Raw genomic sequence first — 25,905 nt, forward strand, 5'->3', positions numbered from 1 at the left:
ATGGAGTAAACTTGTTTGAACGAAGCTAATACGGACAGTTGAATCCAAAATTGTAGATGGTTTTGAATGGGATTTTTCAGAAATATTTTGTATTTCACATGTTTTCCCTGTCGTTCCAGAGGATGAAGTCGGATCTACCTGTTTGAAAGATAGGTACATGAATAGTTGAAAATACACCTATTAGGGAAGAGAGAAACTGAAGTTCGCATTCTCACATGTTGGTCTAAATATATAGAATTCTCAGCCATCACGAAGTCATATATGATGTAGAATAGGATGCTAAAGTGGAGGCCATACCCGACTAGATTAACATAACAAGAATATATCATAATTATATCTTAATGTGATATAACTAACAAATTATGTTATAATGTTGTTATGACATGGACTGTTTAAAACTTTTTCAAACTAAATTATAACAAAATATATTATAATCTTTTGCAACTAGTTTTGTTACAAATAAATCAGAACAAACTCTGTTATAACTTTGTTATTTTTGCAATTGAACAAAATATTCAGTTGCAAAAATAACATAATTATATCAGAATATGAAATAATTTTAATTTTTAGATATATTACAAAAAATGAGAAATTTGATTAAGTATTCGTTTTTTTCATTGCTTGTAGAGCAAAAGGTCGATGGATAGCAGGTAAAAGATCAGAAAATGCTTATAAGGAAACAGCTTTATTCTATGTAATTGAAAAATTTAAAAAAAAAACATTCAATTGCTGTTGAGGGGCTGCAGTTTTGCTTGTTTTTCATTGCGTAGAATGCCGGAAGCGTATCCGGCTACCCTCAAAACTGAAAAGTACTCATATTTTTTCAACTTTGAACCGATTTAAGTGAACTTCGACTCGTTTGAATAAGAAATCTTTTTTTTTATTGATTGGTTATGCGAATAGAACGATTGGGTTACGCGGTATTCCCAAAAGTCCAAATTTTCTAGAACATATCCTTATGCTATTGAGGGGCCCAGATGCAAAGAGGTGTAAGTGACCGTTTTGTCGAGTTTGAGCTGAACATTACAAAAAATCTTCAGATTTCAAGCTCACAGGAACTTTTTAAAGATTATTTTTATGGTGATTAGAAAAATTACAGTAAATCAGAGAAAATTGGGTTCATATTGAAACTCCATACATTTTGAATGGGATGAAAAACTGGTGAAAAACTTCAAAGCTCATTTACTCGAAAGTGGGTTTTTGTAACTTACACCCCTTTGCTTCTAAGCTCCTCTATTCTAATATCGGCGTTGTTGGAGTTAGCGTATTAAAAAGATATGGTCTTTCGTGAAACATGCTTCGTAATTACACTGTTGAAAACGCTTTGACATCCACGTGCAGCACAACAGAACATGTGCTCGATGAACAAATTGAGATTTGAATTATGAAAAGGCTACGGTCAACCTTGGCTTGGTCAGCCAAAGCAAAATCAAGAAATTGACATTTATGCTTCGTAATGATTACTTTGAAGTCAATACTTTGGGCCTAGGCTGGGCAGATATGCTATTGGTGATTTGATGGTGCATGAAGAAGAAGAAGAAGAACGATGGTGTTTTGAAAAATCCTATCCCTACCACACAGGAGAAGATTTTAAAATGCCTCTATAAAATCTAAAACAAAATCTAATTAAAAACGGTTTGATGTACGGTGTAAGACTTTGGACGGACTACATATTGAACGTATAAATTTAAATTTAACATTTTTTTTCTTGGTAAGGTACTTAATTTGTACCAATCACCAATTGGGTTTTTAAATTAAGAATAATATATTGATTTTTTGATTTTATTCGAAAGAGCACCTTTTTATAAGCCAGTATGATTTTTTTCAGATTTTTAAAACTTTATTTTGATACCTAAATTCAATTACAAAAAGATTTTTTGAAATCACCTTTTGACAGCTGGGCAACTGCTTGACAGCTCCGCCCAGTACGAAATGCGACGAGGGGTGATTCGACAAATCGCTCCCATACAAACTTTAAATCGATTTTTAAATAGGTTCCCGGGCACCAAAGTTCATGAAAATTTGGATTTCGGCTCAGTTTGGCATGTAGATTCTGAATATGGAATTATCTCAACACCACTAAAGAAGCCAATTGCAGCTGGTCGATGGAAAATTCCACGTGTATGGCAATTCGGGTTTTTTCTTAACTCACGATGACCAGATCGGTTCAGTCGGATTTGTTTTTGATGGAAAAAATAAATCTGGATCAAATGAGATCAATATTGTCAAAATCGGAGAAAATTTATCGCAGATATAACCATTACATAGTTTACCTTCTTTATTTTATTGTCTGCTGTTTCATATTATGAAGTAAAAAATAAAGGCATTGCAACTTCTAGAAATTTCATCAGACTCTTTCGTATTTTTTATTTTATTCATTGCTATAATTTGAGTTTTGGGTAAATATAGCATCATAGTTATTGATATGTTTATCTTTGTAATAATTTCCTTCTTTCAATATCCCAGTCCCGTTACGGTGCCAAATTCCTATCACTTTTCTACGATTCCCAATTCTTATAGGTTAAGTAAAATTTTAGCTTCAAAAAGTGATACATTTGCAAATGAGTTTTTTTTATCTCAAAATTGAGTAAACTTAGTTGAATTTATATGTCATTTTAACAGTACTGCTATTCTAACCTCTAATTATAACGTCAAAAAGTACCGAACAGACTATGTATTACGAAGTAATGAATGTTAGTGAGAGTGGAGATAGCAAATATGGTACCTACCAAATAATTCTAATCAATAAAAATGTCAACTATACAGACAATTCTGCTCAATTGATGATTGCATTTGTCTATTATAACTTTTTTCTTTCGATCTATTACACTAGTTTACAGCATTTTTGAACTCGGTAAGCTGATGATCGTTTTTGGTGTAGAATCATGCCCTGAGTTCGAAAACGCGAAGGAAAAAAATTACAGTAGAGTGGAAATTTTTTCGACTTTCCATACAAGGTTGATGATTTGAAATCGATTTTTGTTCTATTTTTAAGCAAAGTCGCTCACTTCAAACATCTCATTCTCCGTAATCAATGCTCCGATTGAGCTGAAATTTTTACTGTAACTCGCCTACATATGAAATGTCAAATAAACGTCGAGAAAGAATTTTTAAATTGGTTTTTTCTTATTGAAAAAAATACATTTCCTCAAAAAATTTTGGAAATTTTGCTAAAATTTAAGAAGATCATCCCTAAAACTCGCCAATATCTTGAATTTCATCAATCTGATGCAAAACCTGTATTCAAATGTTCGAATGGTATTGTATTCAGCTTTTAATTTATGAAAAAAGATTTAAAATTGGTTAAACAGGACGCAATATATTTGAATTTTAGTAAATTACATATTTTGAAAAGTTGCAAAACTCGATATTGAGCTAAAACTCGAAAACTGTTCTACTTAAAATTTTTTGAAGGTCGGTTTCGAAATCAGCACTAAATTGTGCTTCAAAAACTTTGGTCGTTGACAGAAGTTCACGACTTTTGTTTTATTTTGTAAACTTGTGTTATTATTCGATTTTATATTGTTTGACATTATGTCATAAATATCTTTTTTCATTACTAAAAATAATCTAAAACAGAATAAAACTAAACAGCATCTGCAGAAGTAATCATATCGGCATATGATATAATTACCTTTTACCTTCGCTCACGTAGGTACGTGTATAATCGCCGTTCTCACAACGCGAACAAAACAAAAAATAAAAAAAAAATCATCTCCGTCTGGACAGAATCTTTGTCGCCGCCAAAATACACCCATGACGAAGCTCAATCATAAATAGTCGACTAGCAATTTTTTCGTCGTTCTCTTGGTTCCGAAACAGCCGACGACGGGCCATGCGAACGCCACTACTGTTATTAGTGTTACAGTGCACATGTCTGCGCACCGCGATAGCGCTGTTGGTAAGAGAGAGAGGTTCATTGTTTGATCTTGCATTCAAATCTCTGTCTATTTTTGTCCTGCGACTGGCAAACATGAAATGGGGGAATAGGGAAACTGGCAATACGTAGAACCAATAAAGCTTCTATCGTCCCTCACTGCACTATCGAAAATTATGTTTGGAAATTTCAGAAGAAATCCAAGAGAAATTTCAGAGAAAAACTTTTGGAGAAGTAATTCAGTGATGTCAGTAATCAAATCCTTAGAGAAGCCCTGAAGAAGCCTCGAGAAATTCTTGTAAAAACTCTAAAACAAAGTCCTGGACGAATTCCCGAAGAAATTCCGGCAGAAATCCTGGGGATTTTTTTTGGATGAATTCCTGGAAAAATTCCTAGATAAATTTCTAGAAAAAAAAAATCACAGAGGAATTACTATAGAAATTACTATGCGAAATTCCTAGAGAAATTCCTCGAGAATTTCCCGAAAAAAACCCTGTAGAAATTTACGCGGGAATTCTTGAAAGAATCCAGAGGAAGTCCCGAAGAAATTCCTGGAGAAATTCCTTCGGCAATTCATGAAGAAACCATTGGAAATGCCTGACGAATTTCTTGGAGCGATTCCTGGATTTATCAAATGAGTAATATCTGGATGAATTCTTGGAGCAATTAATGTAGGAATTTCTGAAGATTTTTCTTGAATGAATTCCTGGAAGAATTCCTGGAGGAGTTTCTAAAGAAGTTTCTGCAAAAAATTCCGGAGAATTACCTAGAGCAATTCCTAGAGAAATTTTTGAGTAATTCCTGTATGATTTTCTGAAAATCAGGAGGAATTCCTTGAGGAATTCCCAGAGATTTTTTGGAGGAATTCTGGGAGGTATTCTTGGAAGAATTCCTACATAAATTCCGGAAGGAGTTCCTATCACAATCATTGACGTAGTTTCAGGAGAAATTTATACAGCAATTTCCGGGGCGATTCTCAGTGAATGCCTGATGAAACTTGAGTAGAGTCCCTTCTTAAAATCTTGGAGATATGTGTGGTGGAATTACTGAACAAGTTACTAGAGGATTTGCATGGTAATTTCTGGTGAATATTTCTGGAAAACATTCAAAATCAATGTATGAAGAAATTCCTGGAGAAACTCCCGAAGAACTTTTTGCAGGCGTCCTTGGCGAAATTCCTTAAGAAATTGATGTTCCTGTAGAAATTCCTGGAGGAATCACTTGATTAATTTACTGGCGGAATTACTTGATAAATTCCTGAAAATATTTGTAAGAAAATCCAGCAGCAATTTCTAAAAAAACTCTGAATGAATTGCAGGAGAAACTTTTGAATGACTTTCTGAAATTAAGGAGGAATTCCTGGGGAAATTCCTGAAGATGCTTCAGCAGAAATCTTAAGAGAAATTCCAGAAGAAAAAAATCCTAGAGAAATATTTTAACGAACTCCTTGAGAAGGAGTTCTAAAATAAATTCCAGGATGATTCCCTGCCGTAAGCATTGAAATTTTTGAAGAATGTTTCACCGGAATTTTTGGAGCTATTCGTGAAGAAATGCCTGTACAAACTTTTTTGGAATTTATGGAGAAAACTCGACTGTTCTTCAAAATATCGTGACAATTGAAAGAAAATGTAAAAATGAGGATCACATTATTTTGTATACTGGAAGAAATTAGTGGAAATCATCAGAATGGTTCATTTTATTCAATAAACAAAATGTATTTATAATTTCTGACACAGTCTATACTATACCTTCCTATGCATCACAACAACAATTTGTTTTATTTCCCTTTCATGCGAATTGCTACAATACACTGCAAACATCACTCTCCGCTAGCTACGAATATTTTCATCGTTAAACGTATAAATGCCGCCACTATCACTAGTCATGATCTCATCATACTCTCTTGATGATATGCCGGCGACGCCTTGGTACAAAATAAAACTCTCATCCACTCGCATCCCTCTCTATTCGGTGACCAGTACTTCCTCATCGCCGACCACACTGGGCCGCTGATCTCGTCCACTTCCCGTATTGAACCGCACAAAGTTCGTCCCCGCTTGGGCTAACGGTTCATGTTCGATTAGCTTACCCATGGCCACGAAGGTCATCATTATGTGCAGGGTTATATCTGAGGAAAACCATATTTTTATGAAGGAACAGCTGCATCAGCACCCCAGTGGATACTTACAGAGAGCACAAATTACAGCCGCGGGATTTACAAACACTATGTTGTACCACCGTTGGTTTTGCCAGATCATCACGATGTCCCGAAGAATCACCAGGAACAGCTCGAACATGAACATCACCACGAAAGGATAGAGGCATTTTTTGACTTCCTGGAAAATGTGTGTAAGATTTTTCATTATAAACAGCAGAACTTGAGGTAAAACTTGTGGATCAAACCTTGAATATTCCGTAGAATAGCGATACCCCCACGGCAAACCAAATGACTCCAAAGAGTATACCAGTGCTTCCCATGAATCGGTAATCATAAACTAGAAGAGATAATTGATTAGTGGTGGAAGACGAGCTCGTAACTAATTTCACCGGTATCATTTTCATCATATTATTTGGCCATCATAACCGTAATGAAACCTAGAATGTTAGGCCGCGACCTATTGGTTTAACGACTCTAGCATCAAATCAAGGCCAATAAAACCACTACAAAACTTCAAATGGTCACCAAATGGGCATCCTTACATTCTTCCAGCGGGTAGTGAAACTCGGTTGTCTGGTACAGAACCACGGCCATGAACACCGAGCCCAGTATGGTGGCGATCGCAATGATATAACTATGAAATTTGATATAGAACCGCAAGTAGTGTTCCATTACTGTCGTCAGCGTGTGTAATTATGGGCGAGTTTTAATTGCGACTAATCTCTAAAGCAGATCTGACCGTCGTATGTACTCGGCAGTAATAGGGACCGGTTTCAACGAGTGCAGCGATAGTACTGGCGATCGTTTTCATGTGTGCAGAGAATCAACGCGCACTTTTATCAGCATATTGACTGTTCACTGTGGTCTAGGAAACGATGTTCAGAAATAAAATCCCAGAAACTTGTACCTTTTATTTGCGCTGACCAAACTAACAAATCATTTTTCTGAATACTTCTTTGAGGAAGGCGAATTTCTATTCCAATTTTGAAGCTTAAATTGCAATTTCTTTTCAATGTGAGCCATTGTGACGGTCAGAGTTGCGTATTATCATCTTGACAAGAATTTTTCTAATTTCGAAAGGCCATCTACAATCCGAATCCAAGTCAGCTAAAATTCTAACAAAATTGAAGGACAAATTTCTATATAGATTTATTATTGACCCCATGAAGACTTTCAGAGAAATATTTCAGAAAGTTGTACCTAACATTCGAAATGTTATTTTTGTCTGCAATGCATTAAATACTTTTTTTTAAGAATAATTACAACAAAACGTCAACAAACGATAAAGAGAGCAATGTCAAATTTAGTGTTGTAGGTTGTAATTTAGGGGATTGAAAGCGAAGGCGTGTAAGTGACAAAAACCTACTTTCGAGCAAATGAGATACATGGAGTTTCAATATCGACCCTATTTTCTACGATTTATTGTAATTTCTCTAATCATCGTAAAACAATCTTGGCAAAGATCTTGAAAGATTGAAATCTGTAGTTTTTTTATATGCTCAATTGCTCAGGTTAAAATCGGCAATATGGTCACTTACAAACCCCACGGTTTTCGTTTTTATACCCCACATCAACAGATATGGTTGATAATGTGCAGCTCTGGAAAGAATGCTTGGTGAACTACCAAAGGCAGAGACTCTCCTTGCTGATCTTGAAGCTTTCATAGAATCAATTTAACGATGAAATAGAAATGGAGTCTATAATCTTCGAAATTCTTATTGCTATCACAATAGCTTATCGCCTTAGTAGCATTGTATTTTATTAGCTTTATTTGAGTGAGGAGATGTTTCTGATGGGCCCATATAACCGTTGCGATGAGCGCATGGGTATTCAGCAAGACCATGCTGAGGGTGATGGGTTCGATTGCTGTTCGGTCCAGAGATTTTTCGTAATGGAAATTCAGGAGACATCTTTGAGCATAGAGTGCCTACTACCTTCTTGCCTGCCACCTTTGTGCCACACGATATACACAAACAAAATGGTCCAGACCAAGCTTTTAGTTAATATCTGTGGATGCGCTCATCAAACACTAAACTGAATATCAGGGTTAGTTTCAGTATGGGCGTAACGACAAGAAGAAGGAAGAATTGTAGCTAAACCAAAGGACCACTCCAACTTGAAAACGTTAAAACGATCTATAGGGTTATGTCACAACATTGAGTTGTTGACTGTCACTTTCGTTTGATACTATGCCGCTCTTGGAGAGAATGCATAGAGTCCAGCAGAGCAAACACTTCCCTCTTGATATTGTCATCCTTTACAGCCTCCATTGAATAACGTAATAGAAAAGGAGGCTTTAATCTTCGAAATTTTTACTGTTATCAGAATAGATGGCATAGTAGCAGCAGGTTCTGTTAACCCGTAAACACCCGGGACGATCTACTTTTGGTAGAAATGCAATATCTTCTTTGTTTTAAAACATTTTATCCCAGGTTTTTTTATAGTCAAGGGGAATAGTTGTTCTAAGAAATGCATGGTATCTCCCCCCTTTGCACCCTCCCCCCTTTTGCGGAGAGCCGAAAATACGTGCCTTTTTTGTATTTGTTTTTATAAATTCTGCATGTTTTTGCTGAAATTTCATCGTTTTGCTAATCATCAATAGTTTTCACTGATCCTAGACATGCAATGTATTACTACCCATCATAGTCTGTTGAAGTTTTGATCCCAGAGCTATTCTAAGGCCTCCAAAATACTCCGAAGTTTGTGACACAAATGAACCATTCTCAACCAATTTTTATGCACGATGAATGATCACAGAACATAGTCTACGGTACACGAAAAGCCTTAGAGCACCCCTTGAAATTATGGTACATGACTTGGGTGATCTAGGTTATCCAAAATACTATGAAATTCATTTTCTTAAGATCTGAAACATCTACCATCGTTTATGTTCACTCTGTTCAAGAAATTTAGTCACATTGATGTCCATTAGACCTCACAATGCTATGAGCAACTTGATATTGTGGTAGTTGGACATTCCGTGAAATACAAATGGCCTCCAATACACTTTGAAGTTTGGTTTACGATATCCACATACTGTATCATGTTTTAGTTGTGAAAAATATTCGTGGAATGTTGTCTATACTGGTGATGGAACCTCAGTGCACATCTATAATGCTTTTGGTACACTCATGGGATATTCAAGGCTTTCCAAACTATTCTGGAGTTAGGAACTTCAAGGCCTACAGGCTCTACTCTTGTTTTTCTTCACTCTAATGGCATAATTCTTTCACGATTGTGTCTGTTGCACCTTATTATATTACGAGTATTACTATTTGTTGTTATTTGGGTATCCGCTGGCATACAAATGGACCCAATGTATTTTGAAGTATGGGTCGCAATATCTGTAAATCTTAGGATATTTTTATTGAAGCGAATGTTCGCGGAATATAATCTACGCTACTCTTAGAACCACAGAGTACAATTCTGATAACTTAGCAACATTCACTTGGTGATCTAGGTCATTCAAACTGTTCTGGAGTTAAGACCTTCAAGCTCTACAAGCTCTACTCTTATATCTCTTTACTTTATCGATGTAATTCTTCCACGATTACCTCTGTTGTATCTCATAATATGTTGAGTATTTCCTTTGTGTTTCTTGTGCATCCACTGACATACAAATGATCTTTATGGTATTTGGAAGTGTCGGAAATTACCCAAGAACTTCTCTAGACGTTCCTCGGAAATTCCTCAGAAGTTCATCGTAAAGTTCTCCAAGAATACTTCTACGAGTTTTTAGGGAATGTCTCAGGCCTTCCCGTGAAATTCTTCAGGAGATTCCCAGCAGTTTCTCGAAAATTTCATCAGGAGGTCTGCTGGAATTCCTCCGAAAGCTCCTCAGGAATTCCTCCGCAAATTCCCCGAGGATTCCACGGAAGTCCCGTAGAATTCTTCTAAGAATCCCTCCAATAATTGCAAAAACTCCTACTGGACCTTCCCTAAGAATTTCACCAGAGAACCTTCTATGATTTCTGCCAATAATCCCTTCAGGAATTTCGCCAGAAATTCCTCCAGGGATTTTTCAAGAAATTTCTTCAAAAATTAATTTGAAAAATCTTCCAGAAGTTCCTTTATGAATTCCTCCTAGATTCTTCAGGAAACCTCTAGAAATTCCTCAAGAAAATACTCCAGGGATTCCATCGAGAGTAACTGCAAGGATTTCTCCATAAACTGCTCCGAGACTTCTTCCAAGAATTTCTCCAATATTTCTCATGGAAATACTTCGAGAATTCCTCCAAAACATTCTCCAAAAAATCCTCCAGGAATTTCTCCAGATCCGTCCAGAATCCGTCCAGGAATTTTTCCAGGATTTTTTTTCTCCAATATTTATGTCAAAATTCCTCCAAGAATCTGTCCCGGAATTTTGCCAGGGATTCCTACAAATATCTCTGGAAATTCCTCCAGGGATTTTCAATAAATACCTTCAGAATTTCCCCCTGAAATGCCTACAGGAATACCGCCAGGAATTCCTCCAAGAATTCCTTCGGGAAATCCTCCAAAAATTCGTCCGGGAATTCTCCAAGACATCCACCAAGAATTTCTCCAACAATCCCTTCTAGAATTCCTTTCCAAGAATTCCTTCAGCAATATCTCCAAGAAATCCTTCAAGAGCTCCTCCAAGAATCTCTCTAGGAATTTCTCCAGGAATTACTTGAAAATTTTTTCAGGAATTGCTCCAAAAATTCCTACAAGAATACTTCCAGGAATTTCTTAAAGAATTTCTTGAAGAAATGTCTGGAGAATACCCTGAAGGAATTCCTGGAGTACTTTCTGCAAGAATTCATGCAGTCATTTGTGAAGGAATTTTTAAAGAATTTCCCAGGGAAATCCTCCAAGAATCTCTCTAGGAATTTCTCCAGGAATTACTTGAAGATTTTTTCAGGAATTGCTCCAAAAATTCCTACAAGAATACTTCCAGGAATTTCTTCAAGAATTTCTTGAAGAAATGTCTGAAGAATACCCTGAAGGAATTCCTGGAGTACTTTCTGCAAGAATTCATGCAGTCATTTGTGAAGGAGTTTTAAAAGAATTTCCCAGGGAAATCCTCCAAGAATCTCTCTAGGAATTTCTCCAGGAATTACTTGAAGATTTTTTCAGGAATTGCTCCAAAAATTCCTACAAGAATACTTCCAGGAATTTCTTCAAGAATTTCTTGAAGAAATGTCTGAAGAATACCCTGAAGGAATTCCTGGAGTACTTTCTGCAAGAATTCATGCAGTCATTTGTGAAGGAGTTTTAAAAGAATTTGCCTGGGAAATTCATAGAGGAATTCCTAAAAATTTCCTTGAACTTCGAGGAAATTTTGAAGTCATGTTTTTCAATTTTTATTTTCTGGAGAAATTCCTGGAGTATTTCATGAAGTATTTCCTGTAAGAATTCATGGAGTAATTCGTGCGAGTAATTCCGAATTCACGTTAGGTTTTTCCCGCAAGAACTGGAATTGAAGGAATTTCTGGAAAATTCCTGTAGTAATTCCTACAGCAATTTCTGTAGGAATTCCTGCAGTTATTCCTGGAGGAATTCCCAGAATATTTTTTGAAGCAATTCCAGAGGTGTTTCCCGGAACAATTCCTAGATGATTTCCTGTAGTAATTCCTGGAGTAATTCTTGAAGGAACTCCTGGAGTATTTGCTGGAGGAATTTCGGAAATATATCCTGGAGTATATCCAGGAAGAATTCCTGGAGGAATCCCTGAAGGAATGATGATAGAATTCTTGAAAGACTTTGAGGAGGAATCCCTGTAAGCAATTCCGGGAAGAACCCTTGTTGGAATTGCTGGAGGTATACTGTGATAATTTTGTGGAGGAACTCCTGGAAATATTTCTGGAGGACACCGTGGAAGAATTTCTAAAGTAATCCCTTGATGAATTCATAGATAAATTAGCAGTTATTCCTAAACAAATTCCTGGAGGTATTCCGGGAGGAACTTCTTGAAAAATTAACCGGGAAACCCGGAAAAATTCCCTGGAGAAATTCTTGAAGTATTCCCTGGAAAAATTTCTGGAGGAAATGCTGGAGGAATCCCTGGAAGAATTTCTGGAAAAATCCCTTAAATACTGAAGAAATCCCTGGATTAGTTGTTGGCGGAAAACTTGGATGAATTACTGAAGGAGCGGATAGGAATTTCTGGAGGTATGCCTGAATGAATTCCTGGATGAGTCCATGGAGGAATTCACGAAGGAATCTCTGGAGGTATTCCTGATGGAATCCTTTAAGGAATCCTCAGAAGAATTTCTAGAGAAATCACTGGAGCAATCCCTGGAGAAGTTCCTAGGAAAATTCCTGGAGGAATCCCTGGAAAACTTCCTGGAGAAATCCCAGGAGAAATTTCTGGAGGAACTCTTGAGAAAATTTCCTTGAGAAGTTTTAAGGGAATGCCTGGCGATATCTTTGGGGGGCTCCAGTGGAATCCTCAGGGAATTTCTGGAAGAATTCCCGAGGGACTCCTGCAGGATTTTTCGAAAAGTTCTTGAAGTAAAACCCGAGGAACTCCTGAAGGAATTCCAGAGCTCCTAATGAAATTTTTGAGAAACTGCTGGGAATCTCCTGAAGAATTTCACGGGAAGTCCTGAGGCATTCCCTAGAAACTCGTAGAGGTATTCTTGGAGAACATCACGATGAACTTTTGAGGGACTCCTGGAGTAATTTCCGAGGAACGCCAAGAGGAGTTCTTGGGTAATTTCCGACACTTCCAAATATCATAAAGATCATTTGTATGTCAGTGGAGGCACAAGGAACACAAAGAAATACTCAACATATTATGAGTTACGACAGAGGTAATCGTGGAAGAATCACATCGATAAAGTAAAGAGATACAAGAGTAGAGCTTGTTGAGCTTGAAGGTCTTAATTCCAGAACAGTTTGGATAACCTAGATCACCAAGTGAATGTTGCTAAGTTACCAGAGTTGCACTCTGGGGTTCTAAGAGTAGCGTAGAAATTTTTGGTTGTGTGAAAACGTTGTTTTGAATTGAGAAATTCCTTGAAAGGCGTCTAAAGAAAATTCTTCAAAAAATTTTTGGAACCCTACGAACTGTTCAAAGAGGCAAATACTGAAAAAAAAACACTGAAGGAAGTCCTGAAAGACAGCGGGAATTTTTGGGGAAAATTCCACAAGTTCCTCCTGAAATTGCTTAAGAACATTGCTTTTAGTAACCTTATTTTTAAACTTTTCTTAAGCTACGCACTAGGCATTCCTTCGGAAGTTTCAAGTCATTTTTCAGCTAAAGTATTAACGCTCAGGTTATTATTCTTTTTATTCTTTTTATTATGACTTCCTGGAGACAGTTCTGGACAACATTTCATTAAGGTATTTCTCTGCAAGTTTATCCAGCAATAACTCTAACATTGTTTTTTTTTCAGGAACTTTAGCAAAAAAAGTTTTTTAACCCGGGAGCGGTCGCGTCGTGTACTGAGTACACGCACCATGAAAAAAATCACGCTTGTGGTACACAGCGTGAGCGTCGCTTGTGGTACACAGCGTGAGCGTAGTGTCACTGAGGGTAGCCGAAGACGCGACTGCTCGAGGGTTAACTCACTTATAAAATCATGAGATAATCTGGGCTCCCTCTCTTGCCCCAATAATGGCCCTGCATTAATTTTTTTCCTGCAAATGCTACAGGATTGGGGCCCATATAGCCGAGGCGGTAAACGCACGGGTATTCAGCATGACCATGCTGAGGGTGACGGGTTCGATTCCCGGTCGGTCCAGGATCTTTTCGTAAAGGAAATTTCCTTGACTTCCTTGGGCATAGAGTATCTTCGTGCCTGCCACACGATATACACATGCAAAATGGTCATTGGCAGAGGAAGCTCTCAGTTAATAACTGTGGAAGTGCTCATAGAACACTAAGCTGAGAAGCAGGCTTTGTCCCAGTGAGGACGTTACGCCAAAAAAAGAGGAGAGGAGCAAATGCTACATTGTTACCATATTGCCCTGAAAGTTGAAGAAAGCTTTCAGAAATAAAGCAATCTGCTATGTAACATTTCATATGAACATTTTGTGATGGTTGTGAAGACTGTTCTAATTATTATTATCACTTTATTATAGAGATTTTCAGCTCTAGGCTGGTTCATTTCTTAAGACTGTTCTAATAAATTTTCTCTTCTTTTTGTGTTTTCAGGTACGTACCCCAATCCAAAAAGTATATGGAACTGTAAGGTATTTGTAAAAAATCGAAATAGAATTATTTATTTGAAGCTTTCAGTTTCTGTTGATTGTGTTGCAGAATTTCTTAACATGCAGCATCCAGCACGTGTTTTATGTGAAGGAGTAAATAGAATTGAAATCTGTGGATAAAATTTTACAACTGTATGGAGTTCGGATAAAAAAATGCAAATGCACCAATATTTCAAGAATTTATTTAACTCATTAACAATACTGTTGGTAGGAATAAAACCTATCGCTTTCATTCAATAAAATCCTGGTAATTTTACGATTTAAGATGTGCAAACGAGAATAAATATACGATATGATAAGTACGTTTAATAATGTCCGTGTGACTACGATCCAGTGGCAGTAAAATCGTCTCGAAAACATTCCACTTCAGCTTAGGATTAAAAACTTAAACTTACAGCAAGTACCTAGAATCAGTCAGCGTTGAGAAAATCTATAGGGAAATGAGCGTTTCCAATAAATATAAATTGAAGTTTAAAATTAGAAGCACATAAGCCGCGTGACAGAAAAGTGTCGTAAGTTCGGTTCGATGTCGTCGTTTGTTGTTCATCTTACTGCTAGAGGAGCGTAGCCATCATCGTTTCGTTGGATGGATGCCTGATTACCTTACACATTACATATAAAAGTATGATAGTTGTTTTTTCTTTTCTTTTTTTTTCTGGTCGTCGGACAGAAAAGACTCCCGGGGCTTTTTTCGCGAGGAAAAAATAGCGAAGAAGAAACGTCGAAAGTGCGAAAGAAACGCACTCGTTACACCATACCACACCAGTATGAAGGTACCACCGTGTCGTCAGTTATAAAGAGCCTAACAATAAACAATTAAAATATCTTAAACTCTGCATTGTGCTCGAGTGTCTTTCCCTCTGCGGGGCGGGGCGCGTTTTTCTTTCATTTTTTTGTGCGAATGGCGAAGGGGTAAGACACTGGACGAGGGCCGGCCCGGGGGTAGTTTGTGAAAAAGTCGAAGCCTACTACTGCTCAGCGTACGCTGTTTAACGAGTATGCTCGCGCACATTTATGGTATGGTCTCTCGTAATAGGGGCCGATCGGTGGTGATTTGGGCTGCAATGAAAAAAAAGCAGTAGAAAATTAATGTATTGAAAATCAGGGTAAAATTGTGGCAAGCTCTCAAAAGTGCGTTCGACTGAAAAGAGCGGCGCCGAATTGGAGCCCTGCCATTTGGCATCTACAAGCGATTCTTCGCATTTGGATGTCGAAAGTTTGTGAGTGAGTTTACTGGGTACATGCAGCTACTCGTACATTAGGGTGATCCATTAATAATAATGTTCGTAAAGTCATATTGTTCATCCTATGTAAATTTAAAGAAATATTATAATAAAATTGCATACATTCTATACGGTAAATGCATTTTTAATATTCGCAGGCGTAATTTCTGGCGATGCCTCAATACCTCCAGATACGCAGAACCAGTACATACCAAATTTATCTTCTGACGAATTATTTCAGCAAATCTTCCAGAAGCGTCACAAAGAATTCTTTTATAAAATCTGGCTAATTCTTCTATGTTTTTTTCACAAATCATTTTACAGATTGTTTGAGAAATTCATCCAGGGATTATTTCAGTACTCCTGTGAATATTTATTCAGAAATTTCTCTAGGAATTCGTATGGAGAATGTATAAGGGATTCCTTTAGAAAATCTACCAAAGCTTTATTCAGAAATTCTCCAAAAATTTTTTTCTAATTTTTTTTTCCGAAATTTGTCCGAGTATTTGACCAGAAATTCCTTCACGGGTTTTTTTACAAAATCTTCCATAGATTCATTCGGAGATTTTCTTCGGGGATTTGATTCGAAATTCCTTCTATTTAACAAATTTCATTAAAAAAATCTTTCGAAGTATCCTGCGTTATTTACTTCTGAAATTTCTCCGTTTAAAAAAAATCCATGAATTTGGACAGAAATTTTTCCAAGCATTTCACAAGGAATTCTCCAGCAACTTCCAATTTCTCCAGATATTTCACTAGGGATTTCTCCAGACGTTTCACAATTTCTATCAGAAAATCTTCCTGAGCTTTCTATAGAAATTCCTCCATGGACTCTTAAAAAAAGTGAAATTCGGTAATTTTCTTCAGGGATTCCTATAGAAACTGCCCAAGAAATTCCTTCACAATTTTTTCAGAGTATTCTTTCAGAAAATCTTACATGGCTTTTATCAATAATTCGAGTAATAATTTCCTCAGAAATATCTCCAGATTTTCCTCCAGAAGTTTCTTTACAGATTTCTCATTGAAAACCTTCTATAGATTTTTTAATGATTCTCGCACGAACCCTTGCTGAATTCCATCCTCGGATTCATTTGATAAGTCTTTCACGAGTTCCTGAAAAAATCTCCCAGAGATTCTTAAAGAAATTCTATCAGGAACTCCTTTGGAAATTTCTGGTTGATTTACTTTAAATAATCATCCAGGAAATCCTAAAAAAATCAGTCAAACTTTCTTTCACAAAATCTTCGGAGGATTGCTTAAGACTTTAGAGTGTCTTCCTAAAATTTCTCCAAGAACTCTTTAGGAAAGTCTTGCACGGATAGCTTCCAAAAATTTGCATCGATTCCTGTAGAAAATACTTCAAGAATTTTTCACTAAATTTCTTGAATAGATTGTTCCAGAAATTCATCTACGAATTTCTTCAGATTTTTTTTTATAGAGGGATCAGAAAATTCTCAAAGCATTTATCTAAAAAACCTTCCATGAACTTTCTCAAAAATACTCCATGGATTTTTTAGAAAGCGATTCACGGATACATTAAGACAAGAATCAGAAAGGAGATGAACCAGCCATAGGCTGAAAATCTCGATAATAAAGATATGAAAAAAAAAACAATTCAAGAATTCAGAACTCTTTCAAAGACGTTCCAAGACGTTTCAGGAGTTTTTGAGGGATTTTGGGGCGCTTTCAAGCAGTATTCAGAGGGGCTTCGCCTTAAAGCGTCTTGAAACTCCTCCGAAATATACCTATTGCCAACTTGAAAGCCCCTTAGAACTTCCTAAAACCTCTGGAACGCCCCAAGAAACACCCCAAACCTCCAGGCATAATAAAACACCCCTGGAACGCCACTGAAACATCCTGAAAGCCAGTGGAATGCCATCGGAGTCCTCTGGAATCCCCTCAAACTCCCTGGAATAGCCCTTGAACCCTCTGAAGCCCCCTGAAATCCTTTGCGACATCCCAGACAGTCCCATAAACCCCCAAAAGCCCCCTATAACCCCTTGAAAACCCCAGTAACGCTTCAAGCACCTCCTGAAACGCTTTTAAATCTCCTGTGACGCTCATGAAACCCCTGAAACGTCTTGAAAACTTCTGGAACGCTTCTGAAACGCCCTAGAACGTCCCTGGCACCCTTTAGAAAAAAAAAAAAACATGGAACGCCATGGGCTTCATGCGATTTTTTTTTTAATTTTCTCTTGCAACGTTGGCTTATTTATCTGTATATTTACACCTCTGGAATTTGAAATGATGTGATTTTGTTAAGATTTTGTTCTTTTACACATATTTATCATTTGCATTGATTTTGTTTACTTTCGTAATTCCGGCGAAGAACCCTACGCTGGTTCTGCAACACCACCGGTAGTCTCAAGTGTGGTTTGAGCCTATTTTCGTCCTAACGGTTCATTAGACATAAAAAAAAGTTTTTAATGTGGTCTGAGTCTATTTTCTTGCCACAATTTTATGAGCCAAGCAGCACACATGTCACAAAGCAGTGTCTACAGCGCAGGTTTTTGGTTGTACAGGAGCTACACTCATGTAATTCTAACTCAAAGGCAGAATAACTTGAAAATGACTCCTGTTCAACCAAAAACATGCGCTGTCGATACTCCTTTGTGACTTGTGTGCTGCTTGGGGAGTCACATGCATGGGTTCGGTTCACATTTACATTTGGTCATTCCAGGCGAAGCATCTGGAACTGGTTCCGGAACACTAGGGTAAAAGCACTAGACTTCACCCCTTAAAATTCTGTTCTAATCTAAAATGGAGTTTGTATGGAGCGGGCGTAGACTAGAGCAGTGGCGAAGTCTAATGCTTTTACCCTACCAGTTATTCCAAATATGGTCTGAGACAATTTTCTTACTTAACCATATTGGGTTATCAAAAAATTCGCTATTTGATGTGCCGCATGCATGAGTCTGGTTCACTGTTACGTTTGATCACTTCTGGCGAGAAACCCCGAACCGATCCCATGGCAATACTGATTGTCCCAAATATGGGCTGAGACTACATATTTCATTCCTTAACGTTCATCAAGTTACCGAAAAAGCCGCGATTAGATATATCGCATGGATGCCCATATGACCACTTCCAGTGGGACACCCGTTCCGGGACACTACCGGTTATTTTATATATGGTCTGAGACTTTTTCCCCCACTAACTTTAGGTTAAGGTGCACCGGGGCAAGTTGAAACAGCGGGTTAACATGATGTTTTCTAATGATGACAAACAGTTCGATTGCCATAACACATAGTTTTTGATTCAAACAATCTTTTAGCGAAGGATAAAATTCCAAATTTTATTGAAATCTATTTCAAAACATCGCGTTTCATCTTGCCCCACCCGTTTCAACTTGCCCCGGTGTACCTTATCCAAAACGCTGCAGTATGATGTACTGCATGCATGAATTTGGTTCACATTTACCTTTGAATCATAGACGCCAACTTAGGGGGGGGGGGGGGTGGTGCAAAGCATGGTTTTGACCCCCCCCCCCCAATATTTGACAATTTTTCGATTTTCCCATACAAACAATCAGAAAAATCAGGCTTTGCCCCTCCCCCCCCCCCCCATAAATTGATCTGCTTTGAATACTTCCGGCGGGACACCCGAAACCGGTTCCGGGACACTTCCTATAGTCTAAGATGTGGTCTGAGACTATTTTCTTGCTGAACGTTCATCAGGTTATCGGAAATGCCGCTATTGACTTCTTCTGGTGGGACACCCGGAACCGGATCTAAATTTTACTGGGTCCCAAATATGAAACTATTTTCTTGCCAACCGTTCATCAGGTTACCCAAAAAGCCACGATTTGTCGCATGCATGATGATGGTTCACTTTTATATTTGGCCACTTCTGGGGGGGACACCCGGAGTCGATTGCGGAACACTTTCGGTTCAGATATGATCTGAGACCACTTTTCTGCTTCCCGTTTGTCAGGTTATCGAAATAGCCGCTATTTGATGTTTCCTGGTAAACGGTTTTCTGGCAAATGTCGTACAATCATGGATGTAAAATGGAAGTGTGATAAAACTTTTTTTTATATGAAAAACTAATAAAAAGTGGGTGTCCGGATAGCCTAGTGGCTGAGGCTATAATCGCCAATCCGGAGACGGCGGGTTCGATTCTCGTTCGGGTCAGGAATTTTTCTCTATTTCCCTTTGCATAGTGTATTATTGTCCTTGCCTCACAATATACAAATTCATGCAATGGCAGGCAAAAAATAACTGCGGAAGTGCTCAAAGAACACTAAGTTGAAGATAAGGCAGGCCAAATTCCAGTGGAAACGCAAAGCCATAAAGAAGAAGAAGCATTAATAAAAGTAATTTTAACCCTTTGAAGCCGGAATTTTTCCAAGTGTTATTATGGAACTTTTTCTAAGTTTTTCTGTAGGGGTAGAATATCATGCAGAATATTTTTTATGGATATTCTAGGTCATCCAACCTGTTCTTGAGTATAGATCCCAAGGTCCACGGTTGTAACGGTAACTTCTTTCATTAAATAAAGCTACGGTTTGTAATATATCATGTCTAGTGAGTCATCTGAAAGATCAATAGACACTACCAGATCTATGGGGATATCCTAGGTCATCCAAACTATTTTAGAGTTTAGATCCTTAAGTCTACGGGTGTAACGGTAACTTCTTTCATTATACAAAACTACTATTTGTAATATATCATGTCCAGTGAGTTTTTTTTTGAAAATTCAATAGACAGTATAATATCAGTCGGTATATCCTAGGTCATCCGAACTGTTCTTGAGTTTAGATCCTAAAGTCTACGAGTGTAACGGTAACTTCTTTCATTATACAAAGCTACGATTCATAATCTATCATGTCCAGTAAGTCTTCTGAAAGTTCAATAGACAGTATTAGATCAGTCGGGATATCCTAGGTCATCCAAACTGTTCTTGAGTTTGGATCCTAAAGTCTGCGGGTGTAACGGGTGTTGGGATATCCTAGGTTATCCAAACCGTTCTTGAGATTACACTCTAAAGTCTACGGGTGTAACGGTAGCTTCCTTCATTAAACAAAGCTACGATTTGTAATCTATCATGTCCAATAAATCTTCTGAATGTTCAATGAGCATCATAAAATCAGTCGGGGCCATCCAAACTATTATGATTGAAGTTTCTGTTTTGGCTATATAGAGTTATGTTGCCTAATCTATTATACTTACTGGAGCTCACAGAATATAACCAGAGACTACGACATAGATAAATCTATCTATCTATCTATCTATCTATCTATCTATATATGATGCAGTGGCTTACGTGGGACCGCGCATAACATGCGAACGGATGGTCCGAATTGGGTCGTCTAAGTTTTGTTCCGTTAGTTTTCACCCGAGGAAGGTTTATGAGGCAAAACACATGGGAAAATTGGGAGTTTTTGAAAAACGGGCTTTCATACATTTTGAACGGGGACTTGGGCTTGGCTAGGGACTTGAAACGTCAAAAACGCAGTAGGCATGACTAAGTCCATAATATCCCAAAAATATATAACAACGCTTATTGTTCCTCCAACTACTTTGGTAAGGTCAGTGGATTATGTAACACTACTTGACGTAGTGGTAAAAGCTATAATCACAAGTGAAGACCTGAAGCTATGGTCTCTGCAGTAGTGTTGATGATCAGGAATATTTCAAAACTATCTTAAAATAACTCATGACATGCAGGGCGATTACAGATCACAGTTTAAAGTTTGACATTAGATTTCAAGAGCTTCACGGATCTCAACAGATTGTGCTATGCTATTATTTATGGTGAAACACATAAACTTTTTCTTGTAGATTTGAAGAACTTCATTATAGAACAGTTTGGACGAACCTGAATGTCCCAAAGGTTTATAATAAACAAGTAGACTTCAGATTGGTCCAATAACCACGGATAACTATGCAACGTTACTCAGTATAGCAGATACAGCTGTTGTTACGAGTGTAGATTTGAAGTTCTGAACTCCAAGGTAGTTTGGCTGACCTGGAATATCCCTATTGTGTCTATAAATGACATTGTAGATGTCAAGAGCTTCACGGATCCCACCCAAGCAGCACACTTGGGTATTAACAAGTTCCTATAATTAATATACAACTATCTTGAAAGTTATGCCGTTTGAACCAATCGTCTTATTAAAGACTAAATTGCAACGAAAAAAGCGCAAGAGGCGGAGTCAATATAAAACATCTATTTGTGTTATAAACGATTTCAATATGCAACCAATTTATAACTAAGATACAACTAAACAGTTGACTTACAAATTGTGACCGATTCGATGACTAATGAGCTAGTCACCGCATTCGTTATTGCTAGTGACTCAATACCTTCATTTCTGAAATTAATAATTGAGTGCTCAAAAAAGTCGAAATCTTGGCTGTAGAAAAGCGTCAATTTGTGTGCGGCTCCTGATTTAATGTGAAAGTATATAGGGGAACTTACGTATTTTCGGCAGTTTTGTTCTCTTCGTCATGGGGGGTTTTTCGAAACCTGTTGGTTTCAGATTTAGGCTCAAGTCCTTCCCAACCAAGATGAGTTGTATGCCCAAATTTCAGGCAATTCGGCCTACAAAAACCTCCCATGACGAAGAGAACAAACCTGCCGACAATACCCTTTCTTACCCTATTCTGGTTCCATATTTCCTACGCGCCTCACTGTATATCTCATGTTGCGAGTACAAATTTAGCAATTTGTGATGAAAATGTACGCCATGTTGCTATAAGTTAATACATTTCGTCAGCCTATTGAATGCTCCCATAGAATGCTAAAAAAACTATTTGTCATTTCAAATGAATAATTATGCTTAACGATATCGATCTTCACGCTTGAAATGTGTGGATGGATCGAAATAAATTTGGAGTTCGATATTTATAGGCCGTATCTGCATACTAAAACTAATAGAAAATTTTCGACCTATTCAAATCAAACGCCAGAAATAAAACCAATAACGTCAGAAACATGTTAATTTACAAAAAATGAGCGAAAATCTCACTCTTCCGCTCTTTTAGATAATTAGAAAACAACAGGGCCAGTAAAAATTGATACATATTAGTCCCATTGTTTTCTAATTTTCTGTAGGAGAGAAAAAGAGTTTTCATGATGACGTCACCATGCATAGCAGTGCACTGTTTAGGATACTGTTGCTTGCATTTAACGATGTGTTTGTAATACCAGATACACGCTTAAAAGAAACATAGTGTGTAAAAAATGACGGCCTATTAGGGGGGATACATTAAATACGTCACGATGAAATTGGAAATTTTCCCCCATCCCCCATCCTCCCTTCGTCCGGGTTTTTCTTATACCTAATGCATTGCTTGTCACACTTTCACAACCTCCCCTCTCCCCCCTAGGACCGCGACGTACTGAATGGATGGCTCCTTAGCATAAACTATTTCAGTATGTTCCACATATACCAGACCAGACTATTTTTTTTTTCAATACGACTGAAAAGTTAATCCAGTTAAATTTTTTTTATTTTTTGTTTTGCTAAATTTCGCTGACTTTGAGCTGCATCATTTTTTTAAGCGTGCATGTGTCGGTAACGCCAGAACGAACCAAAATAAAAACAAAACATCTCTCGGTTCCGAAACTCGAAACTATCCAGTTTAAGGCCCCTTAGCGTGTCAGCTCAAATTTTACTCTTCTTATTTGATTCTTATTCCAAACAATCATCAAGCACGATAGTAGTTGTGAAGCCTTTCTATACCAATGCCATAAACAAACAAACAAAAATAGCACCTCTTTGTCTCGGTACCTCCAATGTAAACATTTCGAGAATCTGAATCATTTGAAAGCAACTCAGGCAGTAAACTACTCTACTTCAATGAATAACAAGGAAACATATCCAAATGTCACGAAAAATGTTAGATTTTTTATGTAACAATCTAGAAATGATCGAATTATTTTGGTACGCTCTCCCACTGTTTATGTTTGTTGCAACAGCAGTGCTGGCGGACCGCTTGGTGAAGATTTCGTAAATTATAATGCTTTGCTTGTTTCTCTAACAATTGTGGTAAAAAAGTTAAAAATAATCACCCCACAAATTGTTTTTGATTTTATGACGCATAACCAATGTGTTTGACTGGATTTTTTAATTGATTTCGATCAATTTCATTGATGCTTTGGTCAGCAGAATCGACATCACTGCGTGCAATGATCGATGATTGTGCGCGCCAAAAGACACCACCGCGCTGCCGTTGTCGTCGTTGGTACTGCGGTGGGTGGTAAACACCGCCAACCACATTTTTAGTGCGTTCGAAACAAATCGTTAAAAATTTCTACTTTCGGGTGAACTAATGCTTAGAAATCGTGATTACTTGGAAAGAGGCTTGTATTTGAAGTAGTGTGAATACATTTTTATGCTGAATATCTCGCGTGAAATTGATTATTTTATAGAATAAGATAAGTGTCGATTTTTTACAAATATGTATTGGTGCAATGTTGTGTAAAGTTGATTTCGGTCAATGATTTTGAAGAAGCCATTTTGCGATGACACGCTAAGGGGCCTTAATCCGTTGTCTATTTGGTGCCGATGGCTTGTCTGGAATAAGAAAAAACTCGACGGTTAAACGGCCAGTGAAGAAATCCATAATGCTGCTGGGAATTCCGAATATCCAACCGAAACCAGCGCTGCTGCCTGCTCAAAGTAAGTATGATTTAAGCTTTGACCTTGCATTGAAGAGAGATTATACTTTGAACGTATGACGATGTTTCCAATTGCAGTTTCCAACAAATGCGCCTTGGACTTGGCCGCTAAAATAACACCGATCAACCTTGAAGGTCATGAGCAGGGAATCAAGATCCATTTTGAAGGGATTTGCTGGCGGATCGCGTTAGTGGTAGTTATGGGCCAAACTCTCGGAAGTGGACCAGGGATCCAAATGTAAGTGAACTTTTGTGAATCGAATGATTTTTGCTGACTTACTTCAGTTTTCAGGTTTGTTTGTCGCAGGCGTGCCCAAGTATTCCCAGAGAAGGAACCCTTTTCGCCGTCCTGGAAAGCACCTTACGACAGCAACAAACTTGATTTGACTGCACACGGTTCCAGCTTGCCCTTCAAGAAATAGTGAATGGTGTGTTACTAGGCCATTCCCGTCTGTTTATATCACAAACCAAGGGTCGATGGTCTGGTCAATGGTGGAATCAGTTACTAGTACTACACTGCGTCAAAAAAAAGTCCTAGCATCAACTGAACCTGAATGCCGAGCTGCTGTTGATATGCGGAACTTATTAACGAGATTTTTAGCGCGAGGCTAGTTCATCTCGGATGTGCGGTAGGATTTACATTCTCTCCTTGCACGGAGAAATCAAACTACCTAATTTTTGGGTCGATTTTACTCAAAACTGAGTATATCGAATAAACTAGTTACCCAAAATTAGGTTGTTTTCCCTCTTTCCCTCACCGATGTTGTCAAAAACAAACAGAGATGCATCTACCCAACGGGGGTCCTTGAGCCCAATAAGCCAATTTTGGGTAAATGCAGGTTTACTCAAATTTGGGTTGAATGAGGGGGGGTCTTGGGTTGAATTTACCTACTCTTAAGTAAATGTTTTTGCTGGAGGTGAAGGCAATTTACCTAGTGTGAGTTTAATCGATTTACTCAAATTTGGCTTATTGGGCCGAACTAAGGGATTGCGTCAAAAGAACTCAATTTTGGGTAGTTTGGCGGTTCCGTGTGTGGACCGCTCTCGCTTTCCGGAACAGCTGAAACACACGGACACGTTTACTGCTTCCAGTGAGCTATTTAGATCTTTGAAGGAAGCACGACACTAGACTACGGACTAGCATGCAACGCCCAGTGACACAGCCGAAAACTTTTTCTGTCAGCTGCGGCGGGAATCTAACCCGCGGCGCTCCTCAGCACGATGTGACTAAATGCTTGGTGACCTAGCTGCACGACCACGAAACCACACTAACAGCTGATGCAGCTATTCGTCGTTGTTGGCACATCTGAAGCACAGCATAGTGACATTGTGAAGCATGTTTTAGTGATTTTTTTTTCATTTTTGCCATTTTGGGCCAGAGACTAATATATCTGTGAATAATTTTCAAGATCATTTATTAAATTGTAATTAAAAAAAATAGCGATTTCTTATTGTAACACAACTTAACTGGGGTATAAAGGCTTAACTGGGGTATAAATATTGTTATTTGCTTGAAAAGCATTTTGTCATTTTGTATGTTATGTTGTACTGAAATACTTAAGTAAATTGATGTGAACAGTATGATGAACAGTACTAGTGTGGTTTATGGTTGTGTGGGAGATTCTTGGGATGTATATATAAAAAGAGCTCAATAACTGCTGCTATTAGGTATACGGGCCGACATAGAGCGAAATTATTTTTTAAGCATTTAATTTGCAATTTTTAGTGATGTAAAACAAACTGTTCCCCTCAGAATTCTTTACGCTCATACATATGTACTTTATATGTACTATGGATGGATGGCTAATAAGTATTTATGAAGGAAGCTGAACATTCTA

The 25,905-nt window shown here is 37.7% G+C and overlaps 3 protein-coding genes across 7 annotated transcripts in view; 1 reads left to right on the forward strand and 2 right to left on the reverse strand.

Annotated features, from left to right (window-relative positions):
* Positions 1 to 25,905, forward strand: part of LOC109418956 (mediator of RNA polymerase II transcription subunit 15) — a 566,077-nt gene that overhangs the window by 213,903 nt on the left and 326,269 nt on the right. The window lies entirely within an intron of this gene.
* On the reverse strand, positions 5,550 to 6,835 carry LOC115269212 (uncharacterized). The gene is made up of 4 exons (XM_029877724.2): positions 6,578 to 6,835; positions 6,281 to 6,372; positions 6,066 to 6,213; positions 5,550 to 6,005 (listed from the first exon to the last, which is right to left on the reverse strand). The coding sequence occupies exons 1-4, from the start codon at positions 6,705 to 6,707 to the stop codon at positions 5,842 to 5,844; spliced, it is 534 nt and encodes a 177-aa protein (XP_029733584.1). The 5' UTR covers positions 6,708 to 6,835; the 3' UTR covers positions 5,550 to 5,841.
* Positions 14,883 to 25,905, reverse strand: part of LOC109418964 (uncharacterized) — a 49,942-nt gene continuing 38,919 nt past the window's right edge. For both annotated transcript variants that reach the window (XM_029877725.2, XM_062853941.1), the window contains one exon: positions 14,883 to 15,272. The gene's annotated coding sequence lies outside the window, so the exon portion shown is untranslated. The remainder of the gene's footprint in view (positions 15,273 to 25,905) is intronic.

Source organism: Aedes albopictus, chromosome 2, assembly GCF_035046485.1.
Source record: "Aedes albopictus strain Foshan chromosome 2, AalbF5, whole genome shotgun sequence".
NCBI classification, from domain to species: Eukaryota; Metazoa; Arthropoda; class Insecta; order Diptera; family Culicidae; genus Aedes; species Aedes albopictus.